At 37.2% G+C, this 25866-nt stretch overlaps 1 protein-coding gene across 6 annotated transcripts in view; it reads left to right on the top strand.

Moving 5' to 3' along the window:
- The first annotated feature begins 740 nt into the window (after window positions 1–740).
- The window catches only part of LOC145664307 (solute carrier family 25 member 45-like), an 88269-nt gene continuing 63143 nt past the window's right edge, over window positions 741–25866 (top strand). For 2 of the 6 annotated variants that reach the window (XM_081730852.1, XM_081730855.1), the window contains exons 1-3: window positions 741–894; window positions 13482–13696; window positions 18825–18961. In XM_081730852.1, coding sequence (XP_081586978.1) covers window positions 18928–18961 — 34 coding nt within the window. In that variant the 5' untranslated portion in view covers window positions 741–894; window positions 13482–13696; window positions 18825–18927. Of the gene's footprint in view, window positions 895–924; window positions 1189–13481; window positions 13697–18824; window positions 18962–25866 lie in introns of those variants that run through there. The other 4 variants (XM_081730856.1, XM_081730857.1, XM_081730854.1 and 1 more) reach the window with 3 other exon arrangements.

The raw sequence follows: 25866 nt of genomic DNA, 5'->3' as shown, positions 1-25866 counted from the left end.
TAACTTATGCTCTACTGATATGATCCTAGGGTTGGTAAGTCATTGTTGTCCTGTTAAGTTTCTGAGGTATTTTTTTAATAATCTTAGTTTGTTAAAACTTCTTTCCTTGCCTTATAGTGTAAATAAATATTAGCCCAGTTTTGCGCCCACAATCCGCCGCCTGGGGCACAAGCCCCGTTTGCCCGCCCATCCTTATTTACGTCACTGTGTACGCGTGCATCAAAGTGTGTGTATATGTGCGTGATTCCAAAAAGTGACTGTACTTGTGTGCAGGCCTGTAGCCAGCCCCAAAATGTAGGGGGGGGATCCAACCATATTATAGTTAATCATCATATTATAGTTAATTTGCCAGCCTACCGTGAAAATGTTTAGGGGGCCAGCCAAAATTTAGGGGGGCCCGGCCTCCCTAGACCCCACCTGGATACGGGACTGCTTGTATGTCGATCTTTTGCTCACCTTGGAATCGGACTTTAGCTTCCCTTGTAGTCAGTTCTTTATTCCACTCCTTTGGGGAAAATCCTGCTGGCGTCCATGAGTATATATTTGACAATTCACTTTGTTTATTTACATGAGGAGGAGAATCGGAAGATATTAAATATTTAGAACCAGTCTCATACAGTATACGTACGAATATTCAGGAACAACAAAATTAATAAATTATTTATTTTTTAAATATAAATATATAGCCCTAGTTAAGTTTAACAATTTTTGATATATTAGCTCTTTTCTAGCATACATTATGGTCACGGACCATCTGACAGAAAGTTAACGGCAGTAAGTTTGCTCTGTTTCAGCAGGTCACAAGGTCCACAAAAAGAGATAAATATGCCTAAAAGAAGAAAACAAGTGCAGAGGTTAAACGTTGACATTTTTAAAAAAACAAGCTTCACTGAAGTAAGTCAAAGCGAGTAGTAAAATGTAATTTTTGAAACAGCTCTATTAGAATGTGTAGTTTAAAATTGAAATTAAGTAGTGACACATATATTGAAATGAAATATTAACTCACGTAAAGTTGAATAATTACGAGTGTGCAGTGAGAAAAATTATTATGTCGGTGTAGTGCAGCAGACGTTTCTACTCCTTAGAAATCTTCGAACAATTGTTATGCTTATACTCACATGATTGGGCGATTAACTACAAATGCTGTCAGTATGCCTAAAGTTTGTTTTGAAAATGTTTTCCTTTAAGGTAGTGTATTGAGATAGAAAATTGTGTGTCGTGAAACATTAAAGGATTGAGTATAGTAGTAGTAGTAGTAGTAGTAGTAATAGCAGTAGTAGTAGTGACTCTTCCACTTCCGGTGACGAAGAACTGGGGGGAGCGGACTATACACAAGCCACATTAAAAAATAATGTGTCCTCTGCTGCGTGGTTCGGACAAATTTCCGATGACAATCATCATTGAATCAGGAGGGCGTAATAGTAGGCAGGGGCGCACCCACACAGGGGTCCACCGGGTCCGGACGGCGGCCCTCAAATGAAAAATTTACGGAGAAATGAACAGAATCAGACGAAATGCTATCATGGGAATAACAAAAATGCAATGCAGGTTATAAGTGTAGGTTGATTAATAAGGGAGAAACACGATGTTAAATTCTGGACTGTATGAGTTAGCGGATTGATACGATATGAGATGAATAGGTAGTAGAGCAAAATATGACTGTTTTAAACCCAATGTGATATTAATTTACTTAGCTGTATGCTGCTGTATGTGTATGCTGCTGTAATGGAGGGAAATACATAAATGTAGAACGGAAACTAGTAAAAGGGAAGTTGCATCTGAGATAAATGCGGTGAAATGGGGCAGAATTCTGAGTGATATCCCATGTTATGGGAGCATAAATTTGTAAAATCAACGGAAGAAATTGTATATTTGATTTTGCAATAGGATCGTAAAAGTAATAAAAAATATCGGAATGTTATACATTTAATATTTATTAAGGTAGGAGTAGGAAATTGAAAGTGTGCTCTTTACCATATAATACACAATAACAAGGACATGATGAAAGGAAGTGCTATCATAAGGCAGGTGTAAAGTGGTAATGCTAGTGTCGCAAAGCTTTGCGACACACAATGCATATGTTTATCCCGTATTAATGTTTTTCCATTATCTTCATATATGTGTGTACCCACCGTCGCTGACGCACCTCCTCCTGCTGTACTGCCCTGACTCGGTTAGATGGCATTCGTACTTTTTAGTGGCCGCCTTGCACAAGTTGGTTTGTGCTTAATACACTGTAGTTCTTAAGCCAGAAATCCACATACTGTATTTATATTCAGCTCTGGTGAAGTCAATATTTTTTTCTACATATGCACCTATTAATGGAGCTCCTCCTTTAAGAAACGCTTTCTAAGGCAGTAATAGTAGGTCTGCATGTAATGTTGAAGGAAATTCATTCACCTACGGCAGTTTAGCCTTGCCTTTGTTCTCATTCTCATGCTGACATTTCGTCTCGTCTGTTGATTTCTCCGTAAATGTTGTATTTCGGGGCCGCCATTTTCGGCCCTAAAATTACTTGTTTAGGAGAGAAATGATCGATGTAACATAATGACTTGGTCTTACAATTCATCTGTAAAAACACTTCTCTTATAAAAACAATCTAATTCTATACTTTTATCTAGAATATAGGTGGCAGTGCTTACCAATTAATTGCCGTCATTTTGGAGTGTAAAATAACACCAGTTAATTGCTACATAAACATAGTATATTGTAGTTTCGAATTCCCCAACTTTGGACTCCTCCGAATAAATAATTCTGGGTGTACGCCGGATTGTGGGAAGTAAAATCGATTTAATTGTCTCGCAACATTTTTGAGTTACATTTAATTGTATATTTAGTGTATATTTATCTCTAACACTTCAGTTTTTCTCTGGCCCCGGAGAAGGCGTTACCTTCTGTGGCCCGCCCAGTTTCGACTGGGAATGAAATTGCAGTTAAAAAAAAAATTGAATTTTCTAAGTTGATCGTTAATGCCTCCAGGAACAAAAAAGTGATTGGGGCAATAGACATTTTATGAGATTTATTATTATTCAAGGTTGATTTTCAGAATTAAAGCCTTCTTTAGTTTCTAAACATCATTAAAAAAGAAAAGCTTTGTAAATTGGAAATTTATTACAGCATCGATTTAGGACTTTATTTTGCGACACAAATACATACACGCTGGCGCACACGAATACATGAACTTCTGTTTTTGGTCTGAAAAGCGAATAAGACTCGCTATTGCTTCGAAATGTGATATTTCTGTTGTTTCTGTCTTTTTCACATTTCGATTAATGTCGGGGGATGGCGGGGAAATCCCCTCTCGTCAAAGTTTATCCCCGGCCGGCTCGCAGAAATAACATGATATTTTTACATGGAATAAGTATTTTCTTTCTATATATTTGTCAAAAACATCCCCCTTTAGTTCGGAAGTTTAATTCAAACACTGGTATGGTACGATGGCCCTATAGGTTTGGTGGGAGATGGTAGGAATGGCCCTATATCTGTCAGTAATTTTATTTTCTAGATCTGGCAACACTATATAAGTTGAAAGCGAAAGTTGATAGAATGCGAATTCTGGCAACACTGCAGTTAGTTCAACTGTATGATCTAGAAAGCTTTTTTCGTATCAAGTATAGTTTGCTGGATATTTTGATTATCGCAATTGTTAACATATTGCGTTATCCACAAATCCGTTGACACAAGTAATGTTATTCCTTGGTGGTTGGTGTAAAGGGAGATAGGCGACAATAGATGGCAGCACTCTTCTACACAAGTAACGTATTTTTATATTTTCTCTGCTGCTTTCATAAATTTTATGCTAGAGAGTTTAAACTTTCTGCAAAGAAAGTTCAAACCTATTCTGAAGGAACAGCCCGTGTCAATTTTGGATATTGTGACGTTAGAGCATTCCTCGGACTAGAAGCAGGCAAAGACAAGTTTGAAATCCGGTTAAATAAAGACGAAGAAATATACATATAGTAAAAGGATCCGGGTTTGGTTCAATAAGTTCAGAAAAACATATACGGAAACGTTATATTCTTTATATCCTAATTACATTGGCGACTTTTTCTTCGGGGTAAAAAGGGGTCCGCATGGCATACTGGAAAATATTGCTGGAGACTTCTAAGCTGGAAAACAATGTTGGATCCAGTAACAATTTATGCTGGTTTTGCTGTAAATTATGCTAGTAATTTGACGAAAATTTATGGTCCAGCAATCAAATTCCAGCACAACTTTTCTTTTAATTTGGAGCGGAGGGGACACAAGTTCGGATACCAGTTTAACTCTAGGTTCCGTCTCCTTACGATGTTATGAACATTCATCCCATGGAAAGCAATGGCAAACCACCATGAATTCATCTTACCAAGGGACTTTTAGGTCAAATACCTGCCTTCGGACAGAATATCACATCATCATTCATTAACAGCCATAGAATAACACATTGCAAAATTTTGACCCAGAATATATGCCAGACTGCAAGACCATGCGAGAAAGTCTCGCGCGAGACGCAAGATGAGACTTCACATTTGCGAGACGAGACGAGACCAACATTTGAGGCTGTGAGACGAGACGAGACTTTCCATTTCTCGTCTCGTCTCGTCTCGCGTGCATCCCTAGGGGCGTGGTTCGGCCCACTTCATCGGTCATGATGAATATGGTTTTTCTTCGCTATGAGCTTCTATTTCATCGCTCGTAAAATTTACTGATTTACTGTTTCAGTATTCCCTTAATTAGTTTAATTATTTTCTCTATTTAAATAACTTATTATCGCAATTTGTAACAGTATTTATTATATTATTATATTAAGGGTTTATGACGTAAATCACAATATGATTTTGTGTTGCTTTCCGTTATTAGTGATTGTTTCGGATGCTTTCGTTCTTTGATTGCACCCCGTACATGTCGCGCACCGTCATAAAAACACAGTAACTAATTCAAACTATTATTAATTTTCTAAGTCATATTGTAGCCAATAGTTACTCAGATATACTTCATTCATTCTTTTTTTTAAAGTTGTAAACCGAATACTACTTGTTTCTTTCGCCATTTCAATGAAAAACAATATGAAGTAGCAAAAGAACATTTCTGGCTCAATACTTTAAGAAATATTTATGCAGATATGTTATTTATAAATTACAAAGGTAACCAAGGAAGTTTTGTCACTTTTTCACCCACCATCTTCGAACATCGATATGTCACCTAAGACGTACTTGGAAGATCAAAAATAGTCCCCATCAGCATCGACGACCTTCTGCCAACGTTCTGGAAAGCCATGGGTTCCATCGCGATAGAACTTGGTGGGCAGTGAAGAGAAGAAGATATCAAGTGCATCTTGTGCCTCTACTCGGGATTTGAACTGACGTCCTCTAAGGTGATTGTCCAAGGAAAAGAAGAGGTGATAATCGGATGGTGTAATGTCCAGGGAGTATGGCGGACGCAATAGCGTTTTCCATCAAAGGCGTAGAATGGTGTTTTGAGTCATTCTAGCCACGTGGAACTTAGCGTTGTCCTGTAACAGGAGGACCCCTTAGCGGTTCAGAAGTGCTTGCTCCAGAGTTTTAAATTTTTCCTGAACACGCTGACAATGCACGATGTCGCAAGCAGTTCACCAAAGATACAGGAGGACCTTTTTCTGGTGCAGTGCTGATTTCAGCTCTTTTGGAACCGTTTCATGGGATGCTAACCAATGATGAGGGCGCCGTGGAGCTTCATACAGAATCAAATTCTCATCTCATGTCAAGACCTTGTCCAGAAATGGCTCCTTCCTCAGACAGGATAGGAAAGAAACACAGGTGTCTGCTCGCGTTGCCTTCTGGCCCGGAGTAAATCATCGACCACTTGTACTGTTTCCCAAGTTGATGGAGGTGTTGCCGAATGGTTTCTCTACTCACACTGAATTGTAGTCCCAGTTCCTGACATGTCTGGCCACTGCTCGCCTGAATTGCTGCCTGAAGATATTCATTTTGTACATGTATTGGTCTTCCTGCACGTGGTGCGTCTTCGAGTGTTTCGTCACCGTCCTTAAACTTGTTAATCCACCGCTGCTCTGTCCACGTAGTTACGGCATCCTCACCAAATATCTGGCATATCTTTCGTCCTGCTGCAGTGGCGTTTCCAGGGCCGGATTTCCCAATAGGCCCGGTAGGCCCGGGTCTATGGGCGCAAGCTCCCAGGGGGCGCACGGTCGAGAGAAAAAAATTAAAAAATATCTAGAAATAAAAATAAATAGCCATAACTTAACATATTTTTTGCATTGATTTAAAAAATCAGGCTAATAAAGCATTTTGATTTTGAAGTTCATTGGAACAAATAATTGTTGGTAAAGTTCACCAATCTTTTGTTAATACATTAACGGTATTTTGTTAAGCCCAGAACCAAGTAAATTCCTAAAAAAAACTTGCAATGATAAAATTGCATCGTGGAGTGGTGTTTAAGCAATTAACATATAGGCCTGATATAATTTTCTAATAAAGGTTTTTAGGAAAGTAACTTTAACCAGACTAGGGGTCGGAAAAAATTATTGGGCCTAGGGGCGCCAAAATGCTAAATCCGGCCCTGGGCGTTTCACCCCAGTTTGAGCTCGTACAGTATACACGCCCTTACAACGCTCTGTGGAAGTCCCATATTCACTCTGTTCTTATGCAAGTTAAAGGTGTAACTGAACTGCCACAACCAGGTAGTATGTTTATTATACCCACACCAACAACTGACCTTCCCTTACCTTCATTCGTATTCAACTCAGTGTGCGAGGGCCCCCACAAAAGCGACAGAACTTTCTTGGTTACCTTTATACTTACCAGTGCTTCAAACAACAGAGGACAAACAAGGAGGATGCTGCTAAAGTTATCCGTTTTGCTAGTTATCTAATTTCCAGAAAGTAAGCTGCTGGCGAACAGTCAGAAAGTCCATTGAGGCGCTTTATTTTTCATTATGTTATAAAATGTCGAAGAGCCTTTCTTTGTCGTCAATTCTACAGCCAGTCTCACGTAATATAATTTCACCCATAATGCATTGGTATGTATTAGTGAGAACTAAGAGCAGTCTAAAGGAAAATGTATTTTTGAGGGAAGAATTAATACAACTATATGTGATATCAAAAATGAACTCCATTCTCATGAGGGAAAAGCTATGGTATGATGTCTTTGTAGTAAAAAATACCTAATTTCATTAGTAATATAGATGTATCGCAAAATGCGATGCAATTTTTTTGTTTGTATCGCAATTGATTTTGTGTAGCAAATTGCGTTGAGATACCGCTTTAGAAACGTTTATACGGGGTGGTGCATTTAAAATTTGTCACCCCCTGTATTTTCGAAACGACTGTGAATATGAGAAAACGCAGAAAAAACGCCCATCATTATTTTAAGTGGCTTGAATTTTGAGCTATACCTAGGTAAAAAAAACCACCCCAGACCCCCATATAGGGGTACGTGGGGTCAACTTCAAAATTTTAAAGGCAAAGGGAAACGAGTGATATATCGTTGGAAAGATCTCGATAAGAGAAATATTTTGCCGAAAGTTTCAAGTTCCTGTGTTGTTCCCATCCTAAATGGCGGGGGTTCACATTTCGTGTCCATAAAGTCCTTTGCCACCCAGTGTATCTTTGAAATGACTGTGAATATGAGAAAACAGAAAATCACGGCCATCATTATTTTAAGGGGCTTGAATTTTGAGCTATAAAAGATCTACTCCAGACACCCCCATATAGGGGTACGTGGGGTCAACTTGAAAATTTTAAATGACAAAGGGGATCGAGTGATATATCGTTGGAAAGGTCTTGACAAGACAAATATTTTGCCGAAAGTTTCAAGTCCTTATGTTGACCCCATCTAAAATGGCGGGTGTTTACATTTCGTGTCGATAAAGTCCGTTGCCACCCCGTGTACTGTATCTGCGAAACGACTGCGAATATGAGAAAACGAAAAAATACATTTGTCATTATTTTAAGGGATTGAAATTATGTGCTATAAAATCGGGATACAATTCATTAAATCTTCTAGTAGTCGCACGATAGTTTCGCCCACATTCTCCGAAAAAGAAAAATAAGTTCAAATATATCTTCAACAGAACGTGCTCCTTTGATACGATTCATTATGAATGTCGCAAGAAAATCTTCAGCAAAACTCGAACACACACAAGCTCAATCAAACTATCCTCGATAAACTGTCAGAACAACACAGCGTTCACTACTTCGTTTCAGTACTGATTGGAAGACTGCACCCAATTACATTCGTTTGTATGAAGATTGGATTCGACGCGAAGACAGGGAGAACTACAACAATATTACAATTTATGAGCACTGTAACGCATGACTCACCATTGTATGTGAGAAATGTAGTAGTTGCTACGCAAAATAACATCCAAATGTCCAAATTGGATAGGTAATTGTACTTTTAAGTGCTTGCGTGAGCCTAATTTCTCTTAGTCTTAAACCTGTCTCTGTCAAATGGGTTCGCGCCTTTTTGCGTGGAAAACCCTGGTTTGATTCCTGGCGGGAGCTCAAGTGGTTCGGATTCCACGTTTATCAGTAGGTCCCGTCTCATGTAGCCTCGCTGCTGAAAGGGATGCTAACCTCATAATCAACTCAACTCAACTCTGTTAAATGGATAACTTGCTTCGCCGAACACTCAACCGGTGTAGTCAACTATGCTTCGACTGGTGCGCCTAGCGGCAAATCTCAGAACGAACAAGTGACACAGTAAGATGTTTATGCAAAGGTTGATTCACGCCAATGTAACTAATTGGAAGGTAATTTGGGACTGTGTATGCGGGTTGTTTAATTTCCAATCAACAAAACTACGTAGTCCTACATGTCTAAAACCTGTAGTGATTATCACTTCTCTACACTCTGGTAGTACTGATCCCTCTTTCTGATGTCTATATTTTCGCAACTCTTTATTCCTATTTTTGAAATAACCATTTCTTAAAACCTTACTTTAATGACAATACAATATAACACCAACATGCGCCTCCGTTTACAAAACCTGGCGTAAGATGCACAGAAACAAAGTCTCAACCCAATAAATTATCATTTTCTCGTTTTACAAAAGATTTTACGATACTTACACCCTGCCTAAAAATAAATTAAAAAAGAAAAACAAAAAAGGAGAACCACCACATTCACAAACAATAGATATCTAAAAGTCATCAAAGTCCTTCAATCCGAAATTTGATTTCACCGACATTTTAGAGTTCGGCAAACTAGCAAGTTCAGGTCACACACCAAAAAGTTTATTTGTCGAGCCCGTTCAAACTACTTGGCCCTCTTTGCCATTTGAAATCTTCAAGTTTACTCCTGTACCCCTATTTGAGAGTTCTGGGATGGATTTTTTATAGCACATAATGTCAATCATTTAAAATAATGACGAATGTGTTTTTTCGTTTCCTCATATTCACAGTCGTTCCGCAGATACACGGGGTGGCAACGGACTTTATGGACACGAAATGTGATCCCCGCCATTTTAGATGGGGTCAACATAGGGACTTGAAACTTTCGGCAAAATATTTGTCTTGTCGAGACCTTTCCAACGATATATCACTCGACCCCCTTTGTCATCTAAAATTTTCAAGTTGACCTCATGTACCCCTATATGGGGTTGTCTGGGGTGGACCTTTTACCTAGGTATAGCCCAAAATTCAAGCCACTTAAAATAATGATGGCCGTGTTTTTGCGTTTTCTCATATTCGCAGTCGTTTCGAAGATACACTGGGTGGCAACGGACTTTATGGACTCGAAATGTAAACTTCAGCCATTTAGGATGGAATTAAAATAGGGACTTGAAACTTTCGGCAAAATATTTCTCTTATCGAGACCTTTCCAACGATATAACACTCGACCCCCTTTGTTATTTAAAATTTTCAAGTTGACCCCACGTACCCCTATACGGGTGCCTGGCTTGAACCTTTTACGTACAGCTCAAGATTCAAGCCCCTTAAAATAATGATGGGTGTTTTTTCTGCGTTTTCTCATATTCACAGTCGTTTCCAAAATACAGGGGGTGGCAAATTTTAAATGCACCACCCTGTATAGATATACGAAAGGGAGTAAGGGAGAGAGTAGAAAGTCAAAAAACACTATTTCTATTTGTACTATTGTTTCGTTTAATCATTTTTTTATTTGAATATCTGAAAAATAGTTCTCGGTTGATCACAATGTGACACTATCACATTAGTTACACACTTCAAGAATATATGAAGCCTTACATCATTAATACTCCAGGACAAGATGCATACATGTTTACTTGTTAGCACAGTAAAGAACTTCTAGTTCTTGTGTTTTTTATATGTAATGAAGTTGGATTAGGCTATTTTGTTTGAAGTTAAACAATTGAAAATACACATGTTTAACAAGCACGCTACTATGAAAAATCGAAATAAGTATTTGTTTTTGAGCCTCAAAGCTATGCTCATTGATAGGTCTTCATGTATACTTCTTTTAGAAAACACTTTAAAGTCTCGTATGTTTTATTTCACTTCAGAACTGTTCAAAAATATTGACTATGGGAAAAAACAATCTAGGGACTTCAAATACTATTCTTATTCTCGCAAATCTCCCCATTTGGTTTCTAATATGTCTCATTAAAAATTTTTGAGTGAATTGCTTCATCTTGAGTCATATTTAGAAATTTGTCAACAATAAAATGTTTTAAATAGGGAGAATTCCGAATTCGTTTCAAGAGAGGGAACTCAGCATCTGATATTTTGGTGCAATAATTTGTCTTTGACTGTGGCAAGCATTTATCAAATCCAGACTATCTTTTCTGCTTCAAAAGTCACAGACAAAACCTCACAAGTTGCTCTGCTTCCGAAAGGCATTCCTCTGTCTTGTAGTGCACTATTAGCTGCTCAAATGTTGGTAGGACTTGTAACATTAGAGCAGTAATGAAACAGAATTCTAATATACAACTCTTTCTTAATAGTTCCCTAGCTTCAATAAATAACTCAGTAGCGTCCATAATAGAGACTATATTATCAATATTCTCTTGGTTAGTTTTCCTTGTTTACAAGTGTCCAGTCCATCGTTGATCCATCAGCCTCCTAAGCTTTTGGTCTTTGTACATCTGTGACATTCGATGTTACAGCAACTTGGCTAATACAAAATATTATTTCACATTAGTGATCACATTAGTTTGAATTATTACAATATGAAGTTGATGATTATAGTAATGACTATAAGGGACTAGTTTTTTAGGTTCTTGTAACAGCTTTTGAGCACATTCTTTACACCCTACCATCATCCTAGCACCGTCATAATACTGATAAATTATTTCTTCGACATCTTGTTTGGAAAGAGCTTCCAAGACTTTTCTAGTCCGATAAATCCGACAATTGAAAAAGATCCAAACAATGTTCATGAACTTTTCCTTCTTTCACAAATCTCACAACAACTGACAAATTTTCTATAGGAGTCTCATGTGTCCTATAGCTTACTTTTGAGCAAAGATACTATTCTGTCCATTTTTATTTTTCTTATTTTTATTTTTATTTTTATTTTTATTTTTATTTTTATTTTTATTTTTATTTTTATTTTTATTTTTATTTTTATTTTTATTTTTATTTTTATTTTTTATTTTTTTTTGTCCAGTGCCATCTTTGCCAATACATTTATTATTTCGTTCTGAACTTCAGGTGACATTGAACATTCTGAGGAATATGTATAACTATGGACTTCAGTTTCGATTTTTTTTTCCGTTATGTACTTAAGCACTGCTGTAGAAAGTCTAATAGTACTTAATTCATAAAGATTTAACTCCCGCTTATCGTTGAGTCCACATTCTTAGTCCCCACGATGGTATTGGTCGCTGTTTCTTGCTATCTGTTCTACACCTAGAATTATATTAACATCCCCCCCGATACAAGTCTTAACTTGAGTTCTTCTCAACTTTGAATTGCTTCTATGTAGCATTTAGAGGTACTATGCTTATCAAATCCCTTCCCCAGCTCCAATTCTAACTTTCAATTGCAAAATTTTGTCACGTTAAAACTCTGATCCCGTAGACTGTTCCTTAAAGCCTTCCTACAAGGGTAGTAGAATAATTGGACTCTTAAAACGGAATATTCTAACCAAGGCCTTGTGTAGTACCACTGACTTTGAAAACTACGTTCTTTTTCACTGAACTTTGTTTTGAGGTACTCACGTAAATTGGGTTGGGCAGGTTTTTACGGCCCCAAGATCCGTCATTTGTGCAATGCAATTCGAGTTGTAGCTTTTGTACATGACAACTTACTCTGCATATTATCCGCTGAATCTTCAGCGCTAAGTATTTCACTGATTGTCCATGCTGATCATTTGTGAATCATTAGCTGGAGCATTTGTTTCTCTGGGCCGGCGAATAACAAACTTTTCCATGCTACCATCACTTTATTTTCTGTTATCGTAATGACACTCACACTGTAGATGAGCAATATAAAATACAGTATCTTGAGAATTTGAAAGAATTATTCTTTAGATAACGTTAGTTTCTATCGAAATCAAGAACTTGCCCTGCTCGTCCCCCTCTAGCGTTATCACTATACCGTACGTGGAACAAGCTATTAAAATTCTTAGACTACCTGTACATTATCCCAATTTTTTATAATCAACTTGTATCTCGAAAGGTGTAACTTGCTCTCTGTGCAGTTTTAAGATAAGAGGGAAACAATAAGGGTTTCGTTTTTGAAGGTGTTTTTCTTTCACAAAGTCCTTTACCCTCGTGAAGTGTTCCCTGATTTCCAGCTCTACCTAATGGCAAAGAAAATTACAGTGTGCGCATAATTTGCCAACCACACAACTGCTCTGCAAGTTAAATAAACATTTTAGGGCTTAGTAAACATGGATATGTGAGCAGTTTAGTCGACAGCAGCAAAGAATATTTTAGTCCTTATGAATAACTAAATTTGAATATACCCTGCTTTAATGATTATTACAATGTTCAATCTTATGTCTTTTAGTTTATTATAGCCAATTGATTTGTATGGGGAAATTCTCTTGATTTCACTGATTCTATTGATTTATTTATTTTTGATGCCACTGATTCTACTGATTTCATTGATTCTCTTGATTTCACTGATCTTATCCTTAAGTCTGTTTAACTGTTTCTTACTTCGTAAAAATTTAATGTTGTAACGTATAATTTCAATATTTAATTTAAGTAATAGTAATTTTATATACAATGCAAATGAACTTAGAAAAAGTAAGGAACATTTAATTAACCTCAGTAAAATTGAAGATCATCTCAAAGAAAACAGAGAATTCCTCGTATTAATTAATGGGCTAAAAGAAAAAGACGTTATGTTTTCAATATCGTTAAATTAGACAAAATGTAGTTTGTCATTTATGACTTTCAGGCTAGTAAATGCTGCTCTCTTATTGAAAATCGAATCCAGGATGATAAGATTAGAACATACTTCATTAAAACTATTTTTAAGGATTTTTTAAAATTAAATATTGCTTGTATGTTCACTGTTTTCATCTCTATAAGACATAATACAGCCTACTGTACTTATGTATTTATTTTCAGGAAAATAACGAGTGATGTTCTCAAATGGATCCAGTACGCTGGGTTGTACAGTGAATATGTTACTGTGGTCTGTACCTAGGAATGCAGTTGTGGATAACAGAATTATTTAATCAGCGGATTAAATTATCTGTCAGTGAGGAAAAATAGATATGGTGGTATCAACAAATTATCTACTTATCAAAATGACCAACTGATATGTTCATCTGATATGCCTAGTAAGTAAATATTATAAGGAAATAGGTCAAGTTAGCTTGCCACTGTTTTGTCTATTTTTATGTTCAAGAGATAAATGTTTTCGGACAGCGCTGGCTTAGTGGTAGAGTGCTCATCTTGGTGCTTTGGGTCCCTAGTTTAATCCCAGCTTCCGTCAAGTGGGCTTTCCAGTGGAGAAACACCGCGTACTTAGGCTTGCTCGGGGTTCTCCCCTTTCCTCCCACTTTCTCCATTCCACCATTCTGATCCATCTCCTTATTACTAAATTCGTTACGCTCGGTGCACAATAGTGGGACGTTAAAATAAAAGAAATCTTTTAGGTTGAAATAATTTGTGATGACCCAGAAACAATTTAGGACATCTTTATTATAAAAGCACACTACATTTACAACATAGGTAATCAGCCGACTAATCAGTAATTTCCTTTCGGATTACGTTAAAATTTAACAGGTCTATGTTGGAAATGACAAATAGGTTGGTTTTTTGTGTTTTTGTGTGTAAATTTTACTATGTCCAAATCCCAACTTTGGTAGCCGGCCCATTTAACTCGGAAACCAAAGATCTACACAGGAAAGTATTTCATATCCGTACTAAACAGCTCAAGGTCTACCACTACGCTTGTTGAAGATTGGATGAGTTCGTCTGAGTGCGATATATAGTATGATATCTGTCCTTGTGATATTATTACTTTAAAAAAATAATAATGACTGACGATGAACATTTTATACTCGTTTATTGTACATTTACAAACAATATTCATAAACTTCTAAACGATATTCTTGCTTGAATGTTCATTCGTATATTCATAAAGTGAATATTCACAGTAGCATAGTTAGAATTTTTCTGTTTACATCCCACGCATATGCCGGTTATGCTAAAGGAGACAGTGAGGATGAGAAATGAATGAAATGGTGGAATGAAGAAAGTGGGAGGAAACGGGAGAACCCTGAGGAAACCCACGCACGCGGTGTTTGTCCACCACAAAGTTTACACGGCGCGAGCTGGGATCGAACCAAGGACCCCAAGCACCGGAGGTGAACACTCTACCACTGAGCCACCGCAGCCTCAGAATTTTTGTTTAGTGGAGAACTATAGAGGGTGTACCGAGAGGAAGTGGCAATATTTTGGGAGATGGCAGTATGGGTGATTCCTAGCAAAAAAAGAAAAAAAAATCATATGAACATCGGTCCGATTTTGAACAATAACCGAGGTATGAACAGAAATAAAGATGCCGCCACCAATATCAATACACTTTATGTTTTATGCAACTTTTAGACTATGCCAACAGGTTAACCCAGTATGTACGATAAATGTTCCAGTTATGGTAAAAAAAAAAAAAAAAAAAAAAAGTTATGATATGAATTATCACGATTTTACAATTTTTAACTAAAAATTGTGAGCATTAAACGTTAAATGGAATCCAGCTTTCTCATTAAGTCTCCTGTATAATGAGAAATGGTTAAATCAGTACATTGTCAAAATTATTGGTCCATTAACTACTGTCTAAAAAACAATATATTTTGTTCAAAGTTACACTATACGGATTAAGAAGCTAGAGTCAGCCTTACGTTCGATCAGTGTCCCAGAGGGGTCAGAAATATCGCATTTTATCTCTGTTTTAAACACACACACACACACAAATGATTTAAGTCATAGATAAATGACACATTGATTTAACCCGTCAACGCCCAGTGTCACTTACAGGGGACACTATAGTACTTTAAAGGCGTCTTCTTGCTTGTACAATACGTCGACTTCGAAACATTTTTGTGTGGTAATGCAACATACATAGGTAAATAGCTGGTGCTACTGGTTCACTAGGACCCTCTGGTGGACGATTAGTGAACAAGAAGACACCTTGAAAGTAGTGTCACATGTAGGTGACATTGGGCGTTGACCGGTTAAGTCAATAGTATTCGATTTAGAACGCTAAAATGTATACAAAAACGAAGTATGAGACACACACTAAAAGTACCATTTAGTTCTAATTTTCAAGAACAGGGAAATACAAGGAACTAATCTGTCTCTATTTCTCACAATCACTATGTCTCTCTTTGTTGATACATAGTTGTCGTTGATGATAAAGTTCTTCTCGGGCAATCAGCCAGGTGAAAACTGGTGGATAGGCCAACGTTTCGAGAACTGTCATCGTTCTCATCATCAGGGCAATTATGTAGAGATCAGCGGATGTAAGTAATATATACTCTGGACTGGCGAAAATGCTGGTTCCTGATTGGCTGAAAATGCTGTTTTCTGATTGGCTGATTCAATCTGAAAAACTGGAGCTGTGATTGGCTGGCTAAGTTCCGTAGTCCGTGGTACTGATTGGCTGAGGGTTATCTGGATGTTTGTGTGTCGTTTTCTTTGCTGTGGTACTGATGACCGGGTTCCACAGGGGGCTGAGTTGAAATCCAGTGTCTCTATTAACGTTGCTCGAGATTCAGCTACGGCTCGAGAACTATGGCAAGAGATTCAGCTACTATCCTGGTCCAGTAATTGGTGCTCTTGGTAATGATGGATGTGTCCTTAAATAAAACTTTATGGCCTTCTGTTAAACTGTGTTGAGCTAAACCTGATTTTTCTGGATGGAATAATCTAATGTAATTTTCATGTTCTCTGCAACGTTGTTCAATGGTGCGTCCTGTTTGTCCTATATAAGCCCTTCCGCATTCACAAGGTATACGATACACGCCTGGTGTCTTTAAGCCCAAGTCATCTTTGATCGGGCGAAGTAAGTTTCTGATTTTTGGTGGCGGCTTGTGTATGGTCTTAATGTTGTGTTTTCTCAGAATCCGGGAGATCTTTCCAGAAAGTTGTCCAGTGTATGGTAAAACTGCTATAATCAATGGTTCTTCAGTTTCTTCTTTGGATTTCCTCTGTTCAGAAAAGGTTCTTTTCAGGGCCAAACTGATGTCATGCTTCTTGTAATTATTCTGGAGTAGCGTCTTCTTGAGATGATCCACTTCCCGAGGGAGGGATTCTTCGTCTGAGATGTCTTTCGCTCTATGTGCTAGTGTGCTAATGACGGTGTTTCGCTGTGACTTATGATGAAAACTGTTGCCATTGAGATAGAGGTCAGTGTGAGTAGGTTTCCTGTAGACGCTATGGCCGAGACTAACATCGGGCTTCCGGCGGATGAGAATGTCCAGGAATGGCAAGCATCCGTCCTTTTCAATCTCCATTGTGAACTTGATGTTACTATGTTGTTTATTAAGAAATTCTAGGAACAAATGCAGTGTCTTCTCCCCGTGAGTCCAGATGACAAACGTATCATCTACGAATCTATAAAAACATGACGGCTTGAAAGGTGTCAGTTCTAATGCCTTTTGTTCAAAATCTTCCATAAAGAAATTCGCAACTGCTGGTGAAAGTGGTGATCCCATGGCGACTCCATCCGTCTGTTCATAGTACTGTCACAACACTTTCCAAGAAATTGCGTCCCTGTCTTCTGAAGCGTGTCAAATTTGCAACACTTAATCGAATCCTTGCCTCTTTTTGATCGTTATCAAACATTCGTGTAACCTAGTGAATTTTAGGTTCAGTTTATTTGTAATTATTCGTTCTACTGTTCCCATTGTTAGCTCCAGTGTATTACAAATCTCCTGCATGGTGACACTCCTACCTTCTATGATAAAGGTTTCAACACGGGTAACGTTAGCGTCAGTTGATACTGTTTTTGGACGTCCAGACCTCTGCTCATTTTTCACACTCGTTTGCCCTGCTTTGAATTTGTAGACCCACTTCATAACAATGTTTTCTGGAAGAGCACTATCACCACACATATCCTTTAATTGGCGATGAATATCGGCTGCACAACGTCCAGTTGGGGTAAAAAAATTTCACAATTACTCATTGTCCTTCATCGAATATTCCATATCCCCAGGTAGTATCAGACACATGTCTTAATCGCTCAGACACTGTAACTCAACTGCTGCCACCTAGTAAACAAAACCTGGACTGCTTAGAGACGAAGCATGGAGTCTCCGACGCCGCAGTTTCCTGAAATGACAAAAAATATGGAAATGCCGTTCAGAACAAAATTGCCCTTACTTTTGGTGTGTGCCTCGTAGATCTGAGTAATATTTGGCTACAATATAAGTTAGGTAGTAAATATGAGTAAAATTAAGTTACTTTTTTTTGGGGGGGGGGTAAAAATGAAGGTTTATTTCATGGACTACGTAATTCCAACTCTTCGTTTCTAAACGGCATTAAGCTTTCAGTGTTAATAAAAGTGTTACATATGGACACATTCAAAACTAGTTTTTTTAAAGATAATCTGTAGAATGACAAAGTTAATATCTGGTTTTCATTAAGCTTAATGCCGTTACTCTTTGTGTACTTTGCGTTTCGTTATCATACGTGTGACAAAAAATGTTTATTTATTTTAGTAATTTGGCACGCAGAATGTAAATCTAAAACAAAGCTAATATGCAGGGTGTTTGAAAAAAAAAACTCCCTAGTTTTAAGTATAAATTTAATTGGGAAATGAATGAAAACTTACATCAATGAGTACCTATCATGAAAGAGAATTCCTTCAAGTTTTGTTTAATGTTGGTAGACTTCAACGTGGAATCCATTTGTACACTACTGGTTTCCATTTGTACATTATTTGAAAGACTTTAGCCAATGACGGATAGTTTTTGCTGTAGGTGGTTCACCACCATACTGACATCTAAAATTACGTTGCACTGTTATAACTGACTCAGTTTTCACAAGCCAAATAACACATTGCGCTTTCTGTTGCGGAGTATACACTGTTGCTGAGTTGCTTTGTACTGCACGCTTGCCTTGACTGAACTGAGGAAACAGAGGGGAAAAAAAGCAGCACTGGTGCCGTCTCAAGGTCAAGCAGACCTGCCAACTGCAGGGAGCTAAACTTGGAGAGTTGATGAATCAAACACCACAAACTAGAATAGTGTATGCCACTTTGTACAGATTCTAGGACACTTTAAACTAGGAAGTTCTTTTTTAAACACACTGTATATACAGTATAATTACATATATACACCGCTCGTAAAATAGCTTGTTTCAAACCCCGTATTCGGATAATGTTAATAACGAAGAGGGAATGCATTTCTTTAATCTACCTAAAACTTCCATATTTATTTATATCATTGATTTCTTCTTTAGATTTCCAATGGGACTACTAGCAACAAGAACTTTCTGATACACCTGGAAAGGGACGTTATATAGTTTTTGACGTTGTACGTATTCGTGTGTGAATCTGAGTAGTATGTCGTGTGACTTTTTAGGTGGATGGGTTGGTGGTAAGTATGTTTATGGTGTTGTGTAAAGAACAGGGAAATCCAATTATTAACTTACTTTCTTCAAAATTGTAACAGATTTGATAAGCTATGAATTCAGAACAATAGATAAAAGTTAAGAGAAATAAAATTCTTATTAGCAATATGACAATGTAAGAACTGTATTCAGTATTCGTGAATTTTTAATCAGAAGGTACAGTGAAACTTCAATTATCCGGATTAATGAGTTCTGGACGTAATCCGGATATGCAGAAATCTGAATATACTATTTGGGGAAATCATAAAAAAAAGTCATGTTGTGAGATTTTTTTGAGTCGGCCTGTTTAAAATATATCCACAAGCTTAAATAGTTTTCCTTATTTCTTGTACCGAAAGAAATTCTTCAAATACTTGACTAAATATATACTAATATGTAGCTTTATTTGTTTAGTCAAAAGAAACGTTAACCAGAGTAGCTTTCTTATAGAGCATACAATATCTAACTCATCTATGCAATCCGTTAAAATATTCACTTCGTGCGAAATTGAAACATGGACACTATTTAGAGAATGGTTAACTATACCTAAATATGAAATTTCAAGTGAAAATTGTGAAGTGCAGATTTTACTATAAACTGTTTTAGATATCAATTTTTTAATGCACTAACGAGGAAGGTCCATAAACCGTGAGAGTTGAATTTTGATGAAAATTAGTGACAAGACTCAGTTCGAGATGCTAAGTAACGTAGTAATAGTCACTCGATGCGCAAATGCTTCGTTGAGCTGCTACACCGACGCCATCTTGGATTCCAATAGGCAATGTCCAAGTATACCCTTTTGGCATAAAAATGAAAAAGTTTTTGGTAGATATGACTTCAACATTGTAAACCGGGATAGGGCATCTATTTGTGGGAGTACTTCCAGTGCATGACCGCCATCTTGAAAGGCGCCATATTGAATCCCGGTCAAATATGATAAATGGCAAGTGGTTCATGTGGGGTATCAAATAGCACTGGAATTTACTCCTGAATCCATTTCCGTAACCAATGTTTACATATCTGTTTTCAGTTCAGAGTTAGGAGCTCTCACACCTACAGGAACATATAAAACTGTTCGAGTTAGATTTGTGTTATGAAACATGGTCGTGCGAGTAAATGCAGGGTTTTAACTAATGCATTAGTAGTCATTTGATCCACAAGGGCCACTATACCAATAAGATCTTGAGCCTAGTGAGAGAAATCATTAATTAAATTGAAATGCCTGTAGTGAAAAATGGAATAGCAGCACTGCAATAAATTATACCTATTTCAAAGTGTGATGGAATAGACTGGTGGTCGATGAAACACTTGTTTAATAGTGCTGAAGAGCAGAGAACACCAAAGGGATTGTTCATATATATATATACATATATTAGAAAACCCACTATAATCAGTAGGTCCAGGTCTCCTTTAGCGTAGCGGGCATAAGTGTGGGACGTTAAACTGAATCAAACCAAAATTCTATTTTAGGCAGTTTTATAAGGTCCATTATATTGTGTTTCCTTCTCCAAGCTTGACACCTTACACAAATTCCCTCATTGTTGCAGAATATTGCGTTCCTTTCCAATACTCATATTTGACAACCTATAATTTACCGTGCATATTACGAAGTTAAAATTCTTTAATGCATTTATTGTCAGTTTGTCTAAATAAAATCGATTTATCGCTGACGCATTGAACAATGAAGGGGATTTAAATTCAGTTCACAGTATTCTTAGAATATACACCTGAAAACTTAGAATTCACTTTTTCTTGTGTTTGTTGGTTGTTCTGCTATTAGTGATAAGATAATGCATACACACCTGCTCAGAAGAGTGGCTCTAAAGATTATTACAAGATTCAATATCAAGTTGCAATCCATAAAAAGATCCTCTTCTTGCTTTTTCCTTCAATATTAAATAATTAAATATATGCATCTTTCCACATTTTAACGATAAAACACTAGCTTATAATAAGAGCAAGACTAGTTTTCATATCAAAACTGTGATAAATAACTAATTGTAGCAGGTGTTTCGAGGATTTATTTATTATTTAAATCACGTACTTGACAACTCAAGAAACTCATTTTGGGATTTGTTTATTCATGTGCTTTAACACTCACAGTGATATATATGGCTCTTTTTTGTGTTTGAAATACTCTATGGGAATGTGCTGAATTTCCCCAATATTGTACTCCGTACTATTAAAAACGAACAAAGTGGACTTATTAGTTCTCTTGACTTTAGACTATTGTTTAGGGTATTAAGACATAGCACGCAGAATTTAGAGACTTTTCCTACAGGCAATAATTGCAACATGGGTGTGCAGTGCGGTGTATGGTGTCTGTCTCCGAATGAAAAACGGTAGTAGTACAGCAATTTTGGTGCGGGCAGGCGTGTGACGTCCGGTACGAACGTATTTGTTGGACCAGTGAAACATTCGTTCCGTGCATAAAATGCGAAGAATTAATCCAATAAACCTAGTCAACATTTTAAATCAAGCAGTGGTGGAAAAGTATAGTGTCGTGAGAGAGAATGGGGTAGAAGATAAGACATTTGCAAATACATTGCTTGCAATGATAACAAGCAAATATGATGGTAACATTTCTCTAACAGTGAGTGACACATTAGATGTAGACACTGACACAGAGAGTGAGCGTGAAGATTCGACAAAGGAAATGGATTTGGAACAGATAACTAGTCCATCAATTAGTGAAAGTGAGCCTACTACGAGCGAGTATGAGATGTCATCTCCAAGCCGGACAAAATCTGTACGTGTAAACGAAGCTGTCGTTAAAAAATACGAACAAATTCAGGAGCATGTTTCATTGTTGAAAAAGAATGGGAAGCGTAACAAAGTTGCAGCTGCAGCGAAGAAATTCAAATTCAATACGGCGTTTTTGTATAAGGCTTTGAAATTCCGTAACAAACCTCCTCGCTCTCATGTCATGTCACTACTAAAATACGAAGTACTAAAAACATTCAACATTTATCGCACTAAAGGACTTACGGTACATGATTATCATTTAAAAGCGTGGATGTTGCTGACAGCGAGGAAATTGAACTATCCATTCCGTGCTTCTCGTGGTTTCATTAACAAATTTAAGAAAGAGCACAGGATTCGCTCACGAAGGATTACTCAATTTGTAACGAAGAAAGATGTTGAAAACGAAGGTGAATTACTTGATAATGCCCAAAATTTTGTGATTAAAATTAATAAAATAATACATGAGAAACGTTTATGGATCTCCATCATCACAACTGAAGAGCAAAAGGTCATTAGGTTAACATCTGTTTATGTGCACCAGTTTATATGATTTTTCTGATAATTTATCTATTAATTTCTAATAGCTTCAACACATATCCTTGTAAAATCACATGTGCCGTTGCACCTAACTTATATTACAACATATAAGTGCTTATAATTTGTTACAGTGCTGCTATTCCATTTTTCACTAGAGGCATTTCAATTTAATTAATGATTTCTCTCACTGGGCTCAAGATCTTATTGATATAGTGGCTATTGTAGATCAAGTGACTACTACCCTGCAGGGATTAGTTAAAACCCTGCAACTGCTCGCATTACCGTGTTCCATAACACAAATTTAACTTGCACAGTGTTTATATGTTCCTGTGGGTAAGAGAGCTCTTAACTCTGAACTGAAAACAGATATGTAAACATGATACGGAATGAATTCAGGAGTAAATTCCAGTGCTATTTGATACCCCACATGACCCCCTTGCCATTTATCATATTTGACCGGGATTCAATATGGCGCCTTTCAAGATGGCGATCATGCACTGGAAGTACTCCCACAAATATATGCCCTATCCCGGTTTACAATGTTGAAGTCAGATCTACCAAAAACTTTTTCATTTTTATGCCAAAAGGGTATTCTTGGACATTGCTTATTGTAATTCAAGATGGCGTCGGTGTAGCAGCTCAACGAAGTATTTGCGCATCGAGTGACTATTACTACGTTACTTAGCATCTCGAACTGAGTCTTGTCACTAATTTTCATCAAAAGTCAACTCTCACAGTTTATGGACCTTCCTCGTAAGATCTGCATATCAAAATGTAAAACTAGGAAGATTTCATTATCAGTATTTAAATTTTTAGCCAATAGTTTGTGTAATATTTATGTAATATAACCGCATAACTACAGATGACTATACTTTCCTAGTGTTGAAATTTCATTTTGTTATTATTTGTGTATGTAAAGAATATGTTGAATCCATATAGTGTTTAAACAAGTATATATATATATATATATATATATATATATATATATATATATATACACGGTGGTTCAGTAATGTTGGACAGCCCTGAAAAAATCGGAAACAAGAAGAGATATTAACAAGAATGTGGCGGATCCAGATACTTGTGGAAGGGGGACGTCTTTTGAGGTACCACACAACGTTACCAGATCAACAGTGTTGCCAGCACAGTACAAAGTTGTATTTTTTAAATGGAACATATAGGAGTTTATGCCATCAAAAGAATTAGTACAGAATGTGGATACCAACAAGCGAAACCGCACCTGTCAGTGTTGCCAAATAAGGAAGTTATAAATCTTCAAAGATCAAGAAATTAAAGTGTCCGTAGAGCAAAACTAGCAAAAAGGCAAGAAATACTACGGAATGAAAAGGAGTAACCGAAGGAGTAAATCAGAGAACGCACAGCATCCAGTGAGTAACAAGGTTGCCACAGCAAAGGGGGAAAAAATTGAAAATGTTGCAGTTACCATAGGAGGAAAAGTGCCCATATGACGTAATGCTGGAAACATCATATAAAGTCTATGTAAAGCTCAAGAATCCTAATAGCGTTTGATCGAAAGTGATATCTCTAACCGTTCCCGAGATACACCAAAGGTGTGCCGGGTTTACAACACTGCATAATAATTCCCTCGCCCTCCAAACTACAGGAACGAGTAATGAAAATGACACGCCCAACAAAATGTAAGAACTACACGGGTATAATCGTCAAATAGAAGGCAATGATACCTTAATGTTTACAAGAACATATGATGAAGTGTGGGATTTTTCCCCGTAAATCGCATGGGACAAGATGACATCATTGTCACGCAACGGACGTTGCGTGACAATATACACATTATGGTACACAAACCAGATCAGCTGTTCTTGTGATGTAGTAGTTAACGGGCTACGACGTAGGTCGTTGGTTCGATCCCATTCAGGGCTACTGTGTTTGTTCTTTCAACAAGCACTATAATTACGTTAGATAGAGGCGATTTACTATGAAACGTTTTAGTAACGTTCCTTGGCTTCGCGTTAGGATGTAGTCGGTTGCACACATAGGGATTCCGAAGTCTACAAAGAATAATAATTGCATGGTTGTAGCAGTGAACCATGGTTTTGAATACTACTACTACTACTACTACTACTACTACTACTACTACTACTACTACTACTAATAATAATAATAATAATAATAATAATAATAATAAGTTTTACTGAACGCTGGAATAGGCCAGTTATAACAATCATCAATAATGTTTCAACACGCCCGTAGCATGCTTGTCGATGTTCTCACAACATGAAGTCTGATAAGATGAAAGCAAGTGACTGCCAACCTTGCCAAGCTCTCATACTGTCTGGATACAGTGTATTAACCATACTCATACTAATAATACATTTCTGAATCAGTGTTAAATAAATGCAAGAGAAATGCCGTAAAACCTACTTTGTACAGTCGCCAGCAAAAGAATAGGGACCCCAAGTAATGGGATTATAGTACTATAGTCGCTATTCTTTTGCTGGTTACTCTACATACCGGCACCAGTCGATGTTCAAAGTTACATCCGTTATCATTCAACACAGTTTCAGTGAGAGATCGCGTTAACAACATGAAGTATTCAGGGGAAACGGTGATGCTGACATGTTAATACGCTACTGAAGTTCAGGGGATAGTTTCATTTTCATACAAGATGTTACTCATATTCCCAAATGTAACATTCTTCTGTTTCAGATGTCCATCTGTAACCAAAGTCCTACTCTAGGGGACAGTCTTGTATGATTGTGATGACCATATTATTATTATTATTATTATTATTATTATTATTATTATTATTATTATTATTATTATTATTATTATTATTATTATTATTATTTGTATTGTTCCTTTTCTTTCTCTTTCGTTTTTTTCGTCTTCTTCATAGTAATAGTAGTAGTAGTAGTAGTAATGATGATGGTGGTGGTTTTATTTATTAGAAATAAGAAACTAGCATATGAAGAGCAATATGTAGGCAGTAAACAAATGATACGCGAAATGATATTGTAACGGCACAAGGCAGTTTTGTTATTCGCATGCTTTGTTGTAATGGCAAACAGCCTGTCTCCCTTGCAACCTTGTGGTAACCCAACGATCTCAGGAAGCTCTTGTTAAAATCGTTCGATTCGAGTAAGATCTCATACACTCGGTACTGCTGTAACAACGACAGAACGCAGGAAGTGTGGAAGTACGCGTTAAGTGGGGTAGGCGTAAAATGGAGCAACGTTGGCATGAAAATGTGGATATTCTATTAGTGTATGTAGAGTGCAGACAAAATGTATCAGAAGCAGCGAGAGTGTACGCAGAAAGATTTCCGCACAGACATCATCCCAATAGACGGGTTTTCTCTGCACTTTGTGACCGTTTGCGGCGAACAGGACATGTTGGTACTGGTCATACAAATCAACGTCTACGACCTGCAACTGGTGAGGATGTTGAAATCGATGTCGTAGCAGCGGTTACTGTAAACCCTCACGCAAGTTCCCGAGACATTGCTCGAGAAAGAGGTATTAGTCACACCAGTGTATTGCGGATTTTATCTCGTCGTCATTACCACCTATACCATGTGTCGCTCCATCAGGAAATAGTGCCTACTGATTTTATAGCAGGCGTAGAATTT

Source organism: Thermobia domestica, chromosome 11 (genome assembly GCF_964235325.1).
Source record: "Thermobia domestica chromosome 11, izTheDome1.hap1.1, whole genome shotgun sequence".
Lineage (NCBI taxonomy): Eukaryota > Metazoa > Arthropoda > Insecta > Zygentoma > Lepismatidae > Thermobia > Thermobia domestica.
The sequence above is the reverse complement of the archived record's forward strand: the minus strand, read 5'-3'. Positions and strand labels throughout refer to the sequence as shown.